General features: G+C 37.1%; 1 protein-coding gene across 2 annotated transcripts in view; it reads left to right on the forward strand.

Moving 5' to 3' along the window:
- The window catches only part of LOC140743642 (uncharacterized), a 38,354-nt gene that overhangs the window by 17,337 nt on the left and 8,714 nt on the right, over positions 1–12,303 (forward strand). For both annotated transcript variants that reach the window (XM_073075068.1, XM_073075069.1), the window contains exon 3: positions 10,932–11,879. In XM_073075068.1, coding sequence (XP_072931169.1) covers positions 10,932–11,879 — 948 coding nt within the window. The remainder of the gene's footprint in view (positions 1–10,931; positions 11,880–12,303) is intronic.

The following is a 12,303-nucleotide window of genomic DNA, read 5'->3' on the forward strand; positions in this document are numbered from 1 at the left end:
CTGATACCTGAAAATTGGCCGTCTGAGCAAGCTAGCAGGTAGGCATGCGTTCTTAGTACATACTAACACTACTCAATCGTCCACATTTCCTTCATCAGAAAATACGTGACGTCTGGTGGCCCTGGGATCTTGCTCTATAAGTGCACTAGACTCGAGAATACCTGTTTTATTCAATTTTTTGTAAGTGCATCGTGTGGGTTGCGTAAAGCCTTTTTTGATATACGTAACCTGTTTTACTAAATAGTTCAATTAGGTTTAAAATGGAATTTGATAAGTTAACATGTTTTTAAACCTACCTAAAAACCTAAGTCTACATTTTTATAACAAACGAATGTGGCTAATATCCTGATGGGAGGATGGCATGAAAATAAGTGTCAACTGCCACGCATAGTCTAACCAACTTTATATACTCACTAGTTTTTGCCCGCGGCTTCGCCCGCGTTTAAAAAAAAATAATATAACATACTAACATACATAAAACTGAAAATTCGTACCTTCAACTTTGCTAAAGATCATCACTTGATCAAATGCATAGTTTACAATTCAATCCTTACTATCGATTAAAACAATCGATTTTTTGGGTCCAAAAGATCGATTCTTCGATTAATCGATCTTAGATCGCCATCCCTATTTCCCGTGGGATTTCCGGGATAAAAACTATCCTATGTCCTTTCTCGGGTCTCAGACTATCTTTGTACAAAATTTCATTAAAAACGGTTCAGTGGTTTGGGCGTGAAGAAGAGACAACCAGACAGACAGACAGACAGACAGAGTTACTTTCTGATTTATAATATTAGTAAGGATATAGACTTCATATAGAACTCGGATTTACCTTAAGCCGATTACATATTATGAGTTGCCACTCCTGAAGGCTTAGGTAGTCACCTTATATTATGTAATATAAGTCTTCATCTTAAAAGATCCCTCTTCTATAAATATAAAAGATTTTTCAAATAACAATAAGTACTGTCTACAGTATTACGTTTTTGTAATTAATTTAACGTTGTTTAGTATATTACATAAGGCTACGTAATCAGCACATTACGTTTTGAAATTTAGGTAACTACAGACCGGAAAAAATAATACAAACGACTTCAATTTTTAGCAATTAGTGATTTGGTATTTAACAAGCTTAATTAGTAATAATAAGCAAGGAGCTACGATTGGTATATTTGTGTTACTAAGCATTACTTTTGATATTTTTTACATATGAAGTCCTATGGTAACGTGGATGTGGGTAAAACCTATTATTTGGACTTTTTGGATAAGTACGTTTCTTTTCAGGATGAGAAGTGGATAATTCCATCATTCTGCTTCGAATGTATTGTCTATCAATGACATGATCATATAATGTATCCTAACCACCTGAACGTTTCCAAAGGGTGTTGGAGATTTTTTAGGATTATCTGATAGTTATATAGGTGCATAACGAGTAGGCCCGTCAACCTTACACGCACTTCGAAGCGCGGAAATGCTCATGACAGTCATCATTTACCATTAGTCGTCACCTGCTCATTTCTCTAACGTCTTTGCTTTGCACTTCTAATTCGTCAAATTCAAATCAGAGATGATTATAATGGGAGTTTGTATTAAAATATTTTGTATCGTTTATCTACTTACCTTCACAACTAATTAACTTCATCACAATATGCTAATTGTCCCGATTAATCAGATGAAAAGAGCAAATGTTTACACTAGAGAAACTTAACTATCTTCGAGTATGATTCGTTTACCAAGTGCGTGACAGAGACAGCATGAATTGCAATCGACAATTGGTTACGCTTACATATTTGCCCCCGTACATTCACCGGCGACCTCGGAGTCGAAGTATGACAGGCAGACCAGACCTTGTCTCAGGATACTGCTTTACACACAGTAAACTACGTTTAATGCAAGTACACTTAAATATGTACAGAATTTATCGATCGCTCAATAGGGCAGTGTAGGAAGTCTTCTATGTATTTAATGATAATGCGCGAACGTGTTTGGAAATATTCCATTTCACATTCCAATCGTTACATTCAAGTTTTACTATGTTAGTAATAACATGCGTTGCGATCTGAAAATTGCAAGCTTATGGATTTACGACAATCGATTAACGTTAGGCAACAATCATAAAGATATTGTAAGTTACCTTGAAACATGCAGCAATACGATCCGTATAATTGTTTAACAATTTTTTTACAATAGCACTTTCTAATAGTAATCTACGGTAATTATAATCGCTTACATGTGTAAAGTACTCGTAAAGCCAATTTTACGACACCTTTCTCAATGTCGATGTAACTAGTTTTTTTACTGGCTTGAGGCAGCTCTTCGTGGTAGATTGTTATTTTATAATATCGGAGTAGAAGACGAGCATGTACTCTACCCGATGGTAAGTGACTATTGCCGCCTATATGTGGTCAACCCTAGATAAGATTAGAATCCTACCTGAGGTCAGCTACGTATCGCTACTCCTGAGGACTAAACTGGACTGCCTAGGAAAAGTATGGCTCCACTCCTTTACCACACTGTTCAAACTAGAACACAGTAGCGCTTAAAACTGCTGTTATTAAGCAGAAATAGGCGGTGGTGCCGCCGGCGTCAAACCTCTGAGGGTTCTACCAACTTCAATACATGATGTTTAAAATATAAGGGAAACATCTTCAAGGAAGTATTAAAGTCCTAGTAATCAGCGTGACTAACAATGGTTTGAAGTGTCAAGTACCAACGTACCGCATCTTTTTTCGTAGAAAAATATAGAAGTAGCAAATGGACATATCTGTTGCTGTTTAGTAAGATAACCTTAAAGAAAGTCTGACTTAATAGTTATCTGATTTACCCACAGCCTTCAAGCAAGATTATGGCAGTGTGAGTATTGTTAGTATGAGACAGGAAATAGCGCAGTATTTCCGCGGACAAGGCACACAGCTCTTTTAAAATGTCATAATATGTTTAATAATAACGATCCTAGCAGACATGCTACTTTTAGTGTAGGGATGGCGTTTCGAAAAGAATCGATTCTCCAAAAATCGATCTTCACTCTTTTCAGCTAAAAAGGATGATGTAGCGAAAAAAAATTATAAGAACCAAACAAGCACTGAAATACGTATCCGTCGCCAAAAAATATCTACAACACATTGAACCAACTACGAAATGATCGACTATCGATTTTCTAGGATGAAAGATCGATTCACTGAATTGATCCCGTACTGGAGATTGATAAAAATAAGCGATTTTTTTTTGTGTTAAAGATCGATTCTTCGATTAATCGATCTCAGATCGCCATTCTTATTGCAGTGTCGGTGATTTGCGTTTTGCATCTAAGCTGCATCACGTTTTGGCTACTGCATTTGGTTGCGGTGAAAAAAGCATTTCTGCGGTTTACTGCCGCGACAGCTTTTTATGCCTGTGCCATAGAGCGATTGATCCCTGAATTAGGCTTCTGAAAGCAGCTAAATTTTGATCGCGGACAAGTAGGTCTGCTAGGGCCGTTGCTCCTATTATTCTCGAAATGTCTGTAAGGTTTATAAAATTTATAAAATCATTCATTAAGTTATTAAAAAGAAATCGTATATATCTACCTACCTTAATTACGAGTTCTAAAGTAGCTGTTTAATTTGGACATTAAGTTGGGTATCGTATTTACATCGTAATAGATTAAATTACTCACAGATGTAATCGCAACACAGGGGCCGTAACAGTTGTAAATGTCATACTTAAAAATGCTTAGGTGCGGAAGGTAAAGAGTTTCATATTGTTTAACATTACAAATTAGTTATCACGTCACTTAATAAAAAAGAGCTCATAGAAAGTGGGTACATAAGAGAGCGGAAAATTTCCGGCCATGTACGAGTAGGTATATTATAAATACATAATCACTAGTGATGTAAGTAGGCAGGTTTATCCCGCGGAACTCTTATACTTGAATTACTTGTAATATCTTATTGAATTGAGAAGAAGTAATGACAAGTGATTAGGCATTTTTGCACACATTTGCAATCTAATGCAAGCCTGTACAGTGTACATACACAGAATAATTTTTATTTTATATTTGAGCCTAACGATAAAGCAGTCGTGCTACCTGATGGAAAGTAGTCAACGTCGCCTATGGACATTTGCAACGGCAGAGGATTTGCCAATCGTTGGCTTTGTAATAAGTTTCAGTTAAAAAAACAAAAACATTTTTGGTGTGTCTCAAAATGCAGTAAATGTAAATGTGCAGTTTAGTGTATCATCTTATAAACTTGATATTCAACACAAACATCTTACGCAAGTCATGCATTCGGATAGATAAATTTTATTACGCATATCCGGGTTTCTGTGAGTCACTGACGTGGTATGTTTTGTTGTCAACCACGACAAATTATTTAAGGCTGTATTGTACAACGAGATCCTTGTTTGTTGCAATTTGCTACAACGGATAACACCTTTGCTGTTTAACAATACATTTATGTATTGGTTGTAAATACAATTTTACAGTTCTAAAGAAAAGTGTTCATGTGATATTTTTGAGTTTTACGTTTAATTCTAAAGCTCTACTTATTTACTTAGGTACGTAGTATTCATAAAGGTCTGATGTCGTAAGAAGCTAAAAATACCTATGAAATCGGTACATGAAATATATAATTTGAAAAGGAAATATTAGGTAGTGTTTTCAGATTTATTCGACAACATTCCAAAGGATGTGAATATTGACGAGACTTTACGTATTGATTGAGTGAGCAACAGGAAAATACTTAAGTGCGCCATTGCACCGTTATTCTTTACATACCCTGTAGGTACAAAAACAAGACTTCCAAAATTTATTGAAAGATGTTATAATGGCCGGGTCACGACGCTCGCCGGCGACGAAAGGAAGCACCTACAACAAATAACACTGCCAAGTGAAATCGACACGAAAACCAAACACCTGAAACCGGTTATTTCTTTATACGAACATATTATTACTTCGTTTAGGCGTTATTAGTAAGCATCATTGTTACAATCGGACAGTTACGTATAATTCATTGATTCACTAATTAAAAATACCCACGCAAATCACGTACGGTGGTTAAAAGGATTCATTTGTCGTGAAAGGGCAACGAATGAATATTGATACACGCGTTCCTACAGTTTATTTATACTGCCTATTTATATCACGTTAAAATAACTTCGATAGTACAAGGTATCGGCCGAAGTATTTTACTCACAAATAGTGTTATTGGCCGTGCGTTGTGGAATGCATTAAAATTCAGTGTAGATGTCCGTGATTATTTTTTGCAGTGCATTCCTTCGTACAGGATGACATTTCCAACGTTGCAATCCTTCATTTTGTTTTCGCAGTTACTTTTTGTTGTATGTGGACATTGAACTCTTGTATGCAAAGCCGCGTTCATTGTTCCGGTCTGAACTTTACTAGAAAGCTTAAGCAAGCTTTTTCGTAGGAAAAGTTGTTTTAAAATAAACCAGACACGTATGACTTGAAGGCATTGGATATTCATATTCAAATATTTACTTAATTTTTTAAGTTTTTCCAAAATAACTGGATAGTTATAGAGTTGTGAAAATTGATTGCAGGTGAACATTTGGGTTTCCAATGGCATGACAAATATTTTTATATTCAACAATTGAAATATGCTGTGTAAGCATAACCGAAGTGCAGAATTAATATACTATAGGTTTCTATTTGATTAAGATACAATATTTATTTAGATAGAATAACCACAACACCTGCATATTTCAATTATTACTTTAAGTTTCTTGCTCCCTACTGTCATTGAATTTAGTTACTTTGACCCTAATAAGACCAACCAAGAATCACTTACTACAAAATATTTAGCTTTCTATGTGTTGAAAATAAGATAGTTTTATACTAAACGTTTTACAAACTATCGTGTTTTTGCGCGCAGTTTCTTGCGCAGTTTCTTCTCCATAGCGAAATACTTTCCGAAGTACCTAGTTGACGATAAAAAAGATGTCTACAAGAATCAATTTTGAATAAATGCGAACATTTATATAGTATACTTAAAGCGCACAAGTGACAAAGACGCAAATAAAATTATTTTCTATAGTAGATACAATATTTTCCTTTCGATTTGTATAACTGCGTGTGTATCCAATTCTTGTGCTACTAAATCGGACCATTTACGGCTCAGTTTAGTTGTAACAACTGAGTAAACGCAAAGAGTAAAAAGTACTTAAAAGTTAGTCACGCCTAACTTCCGTCAATATTTCAACATTGGAGCGCTGGCTGCAATCACTCCATTCAGTTTCCGTGCGCACTTCGACAACTTTATAACATTTGTATTATTGTAAATACTAGCATCTCCGCGCGACTTCGCCCGACAACTATCGCGTTTTTATCCATTCATATCCAGTTTCTATTAAAGAATAATAACCATTTTTTTCTATCAACGTTTGAAATTTTAACAGTTTTGAAAAGTTTCAAACTCTGGACGTGGTATGTGATCTATGCATGAAAGTTAAAATTTGTTATCACTTATCAATATGCATTACAATAGCATAGAACACACATAAATTAAAAACCGCAGTTTTTATCTAATATTTTAGTTGTAGTATATTATTTAAATTACTATTTCAAAAAAGTTAATTAGTGATTATTTAAAGCCCTTTAAAGGAAATAATTAACAAATTTAATTAGATACTAAATAAATTAAATTTATTAATTATCTATTCAGGATACATAGTTAAACTTCTCTCTATAGCCGTTAATTATTTATCAACTATGTAATGATAATCCGAGATAATGCACAAGAATGTGTGGGAAATATACACAGCCCTTGACCCACTCTGGGCAGGTGGAACTGGACTCCCACGGAATACAATCGCTGTTAGCCAAAACACCCGCTTAAGGCTGCTTTTTCACCGCACATGTGTGAGGAAGCTAAGGTATGGAAGTGGGTCAAATCCGCCAATTTGATTGCTTGTTCCATTGTTTAACACTTAGCACTGGTGGAAATGGGTTCAAAGCTATGTTTCTATAGGGATGCAAGCTAAAGACCTGAGACCGTTGTCCTTATGTACAAGGTAGAGTATACGACGTAACAGAGCAGTAGATACCTCACGAAGCTCAACTTCATAGCACTTCCCACAAGTTAAATAGTTTGATGACAATGAATTATAATGTATCTGGTAACATATTGGTCTCATTTCATTATGTTTAAATTCATGTGAGCTGCTCGAGTATTTAAGTGTAGGTACAACAATGGTTTGTTGGAGCAAATGTCGCAATCGACACACTCAATCACGGAGCATAGAAACTCAATGTAGATCAAACAAAGAAAAGAGTTATAAGGGCGCATGAAAACAAATTACAAATGCGTTTGTATTTATCCGGTTATAATTATTTACTTATACTTTTCCTGGCTTTATAACTTCCGTTTACTTAGCGCCCTCGATCGCGCAACCTTGCGACACTTTGAATCGTGGAGCTTTTCGCTTCAAACCTGTTCTTTTCGATTTTATGCCGCCACTCGGTAAGCATCTGATTAATAATGAAATACCAACATACCGTCGTGCAGCTATCGAGTTACCGCATAGCATTAGACTCTCAATCATGCCATGACAGGTTATGACAGTGCAAGAGTTCAAGTAAAAATGTAAAACGACTTCGTTACATAACGTTCATATAATTATTTATGGTAACGTTAATTATATGTGTACTTGTAGCGTCTTTGGACGGCCTATCTCGTGTTTACCATAGGCATGCAAAGACCTTAATTAATACCCAGTCACAATACACCAAAAAGATTAAACGTTAAACTGTAGGGTAGCTACATTTTATGTACCTACCTACAAAGTAGGCACAGTTTACTTTGAAGTTGGGTACATTACAGTATTATTATTTGTTTTTGATTGCCAGGCGGCTGTTTTGACGCCGTGTATTATTAAAATCATAGTCATAACTAATAGGTTACTGTTACTATTGTCCCGTGTTCAATGCTGTTGCTTGCCTCGGTATTTTCATACCTGTAATCAGATATTTCATGGCCGTTCTTCGTGACAATGACATAACTAATAACGCGTGAAGTTGCAGTATAGCAAAGATTATGGGCAAACGAATATTACAGAAATATAATGCGTGACTTAAATAACATTTTTAGTTAAATCAGTAATTGTGTACGACTGATTCGTTTCCTAAATATAATAAAGTTTGTAACGAGGACGTGGGACGAAATATTGCATGATTTCTTTATAAGTGCCTGAAAACTATTATTAGCCGCATTGTAGCTAGACCGGCATTGTTTTCCAACTATTTATTGCATAAACAAATAATTATGTTGGTAATCATTTTTAAAAGCTGAACTCTGTGGTACCTCTATCATTTGTTAAAAAAAGTTAATAACCCAAATAAAATGTCGACGTACACTATAAAATTTTCGAAATAAAACCTTACAGTATTATTTCATTTTCTCTCTATTTGACATTGATATTGAATATGGGATATATAGTATATGGCATAGGTAGTGAAATGTTTATAAAATATTTTTTTCAGAGGTAATTCTCGACGTGTAGTATAATTTGGACAAGGCGATTGGTACCTTTAGGTCTCCTATTGTTTCAATAACTGTGTGGGTAGATGACACCATTTTTTATATTGCAAATGTGGGATGGTACGCAATTTAGCATTTCCAAGGATGATTAGACAAAACTATTTTGTAATACGTGTTTGTCATTTTGACTCATAATACATATTAATATATATAAATCAATTATTAAAGAACTTTATTTAACTAGTTGTGGAACTACCTCGACCAAGAAGCATAACTTAGTCTAAAACCTTCCTCAATTTATGACCGATTAAGCTCCAAAATAACGTTTCGTGTGTCAATGGCATTTCCAGAGGTTAGAGTGTCCAAACAAATAAACGATCTCTTCGGCTTTATAAAAGTAATATAGATGTTGTTGCGCGATTTATTTTAACAGTGAAATAAAGAAATGATCACTTTGTTGTCCCTTTGCGAACACTTTTTGCGAACTCTATTTTTTATTACGTTATGAAGTTTCGCTGTGGTGCGTATTTTTATCCATTACTGGCTCCTGCCCAAGAAACAATATTAGTTTGTGCAACTATTTTTTGTCCTGCTTAAGCAAAAACAATTGCTTAAGTTTAACGGTTGCATGTGATCTAAAATGTAGGTTTGTGGTGTTACAATTTTTTATATTTCCCAAGACGAAATATTTCAGCTCCGTCACTGGTCGCCAAGTATATCTCGTTTAACAACTTCATGCTGTATTCGGACCTTGTATGAATTATGAAATATTTTTAATGTAGCCCGCGGGTGGTGACCGCTACCGTTTACGATTGCCGTCACGTTTAATTTCCGAGTAACGATCGCCTAAAATGCCCACTGATCCTTATCTTCAACTCGTGCACTTTTACAGAATAGAGATGGAGGAGCCGCCCGTTCGTCGACCTTAGATGTAATCGAGTCACGAAAATTACACATTAAGACAAAAACGTGCGTTACATTATATTACACGAATACTTGTAATGATAATCCATGCGCTATGCTGAAAGGTAAAAAAACAGCTTATTACATTTTCCTGGATAAAAATATAATATACTAATGTAAATTTATACATGAAATGATATGAACTCCCACATCGATACCCATAGCCACTACAAGCATTTAATACATATAAAACGCACAGTATGCTGATTTATAGATGTGACAATACTCGTAGACGATAGTACCAGTCTCAGATTGGTTCCTTATACAATGGTCTAATATAGGTTGTTCGAGTAGATACGCTCACCTAGCCTTGCGCTCAGTGCGACCTTACATCTAGTGAAATTGAACCAGTACCTACCGCGTGTATACCGGTCCGACTGCACTCGTGTGCAGAATTATTGAGGCTAAGTAATTCATTTCAATGTCTATTTACTCGAACACTGATACTTTGCAATTTAAAGTAAACATTTAAACCTTAAAGTTCTTTGCATACCCGGTACGCCTACCTTCTAAGAATTTCGGTATTAATGAATAATTGAAGCCTGGAAATAATTAAAGTCGGGTAAAGTCGCCGCGTATAAAACGCGGCTGCTACCCGTCGGCGTCCTCCCTCGCCCGATTTCCGCATACCAGCGTGCAAGCACATACGAGAATTACTAGAAATTTCACGGAAGTTGACGTCTTCCGACACGAATAATTGGATTTATATTTAGTGCTTGCGACATCAGCCGATGCATTTTTCGAACATGAATTACTGAGTGACTGTATTCTGTATATCCTATTACAATACTAATAAGGCATCTGATAATTTGAGATTGCGTCTCTTCCATCACGAATTCTATCGTATAATAAGCGAGCGTGCGAGGCGGGTCCGTTTCGAAGATGCACTTATGATTTCGAGTTGCGTGAGAGTGAATCCGTCGAGCGAAAGTGATCGTCATGTTGCATTGCCCCATCGATTTGCACTTGTGCGGAATTGGCAAGCGTAATACACACCCACGTTCTGATTTTCGCTGTCAATTTCTCACGACCACATCGCACATACGAAGTATTTATTACTGCAACGATTGACAATGCTTTTTCGTTGCCTTCTAGCATATTTTCACAGAGGTTCTTTGCTCGGCAGGGCAAATAAACTAGACCGGTTTATTCCGATAGGTCTATGCAAATGCAATAACAGTTACGCAAGAAATTAGTTCCACTTTTTGCAGGTACTAGCGTTGCTCCGCGAATCTTTGTAGTAATGATCTTTTGTAACATTTATGTCTTAGTACCTATGGGTACCCATTCTAAGACGGGAATGCTGTGACGAAATAGATGACTCACGGTTCCTTGTGCCGGGTCGCGGGGCCGCATGGCGCTTGTAGGCGCAGCCGCCAGATGTCATCTTGCTGACTCACGGAGCACTGACTCTGCATGCAGCAATGAAATTAAATTTCGTAATGCCTTATCTACATGGCTATTTCTCAAGACTTGTTTCTTTTGTTTTAGATGTCTCGTGCTCTGTGCCATCTGCCCGGCCTTAGCGGATGAAGATATTATCACAGAACCCCGGCCAGGGGAAGAATATGTGTTGGTAAGCTCGGGTCAACAAACTCCGTTGAGAAACTTTGAAACTTCCCACAAGATTCCTGAAAAACATCCACATCACCGCGTTACTAAGCCGGAAGATACCAATGATAAGATCATTAAGAAACTGCACAGTGGCAAGGCCAAGCACCCTACCGAGGGTATTGTGTCAATCGAAGAAGACAAGAAGGCAGTGTTTAAAAAAGGACAAAAAAGTAAAGTATCGGAATCAATTGAAATCGATGTCCCAGTTTCAAAGTTAGAAGATATAAAAATAAAAGAAGACTTGAAGGATGTTGAAACAAATCCTAAAATGGCTGTCGCTCTCGAAGCAATGTCAGAATCAGGAAAATTAAGTAGTGATTCTGGAACTACCACGCAAAAGCCTATACTTACAACATCGGTTCCTACATCAACAAAAGCGTATGATTACATTCCTATCAATTTTGATACCATTGATGATATAAATAGCGGTTTGTTGTCTTCAAATTTAAAACTAGATACAGCTGGATCTGAACAAAAGCAACATTCACGAATTCAGATAAGGAAGGCACCAGGTGGCCAGGATTACGAATATGAGTACATCTATTATTATTATGACGAAGATGAGGATAATAAAAATAACGGTACTTCGATAACCGAAGCTACTATAACAAACTCGCACGATGGTCCACCAAAGATTGAAACTGAGAATCAAATAGCCAAAGATATCAAAGCTAGAAGCAAATACAGTACAATTGATAGGTCTGGCGGTACCTCTGCTACAACTCCAGAAGTTCAAAATGAAGTAATCTCTCCATCATCTCGGGGACGCTCGCGTGGCCGCACCGTCGCGCCAGCTCCCGTCGAGGAAGAAGCTGAAGAAGACAGGTATAATTCACACACATCTAAATAGACAACACATTTTTTTTTCTCTCGAGGGGGAAACCTTCAAAAGGTACCCGACGACGTGGGAGCGACGCCGGGTTATGTGGGATTTTTACCGCACTAAAACCCCCCCGGTGGCCGTCCTCAACGCTTGAGAACTCCGGGATCTCCAACGGAACACAACCGGAGCCCTCCAAGCGCGATGCCCAACGGGCTCTACCCTGGGGAGCAGTCTTCGCTCCTCCCACACCATGTATGTTTACGACGGTATGCGACCACACATACCGCCGTCCTTCCCGGGGTCGCTTGCTGGACGGTTCGAGCTCCCACTCTTGCCGTCCGCAACCCCGGAAGCCCCCTTTTAGTCGGGGATGCCGTAGCCCTATTCTAGTCCCGGAACTACAGGGACAAAATAGACAACACCTAT

This window comes from Epargyreus clarus, unplaced genomic scaffold (assembly GCF_041222505.1).
Source record: "Epargyreus clarus isolate Ecla_fem2 unplaced genomic scaffold, WU_Ecla_fem_2.2 ptg000007l, whole genome shotgun sequence".
Classification (NCBI taxonomy): domain Eukaryota; kingdom Metazoa; phylum Arthropoda; class Insecta; order Lepidoptera; family Hesperiidae; genus Epargyreus; species Epargyreus clarus.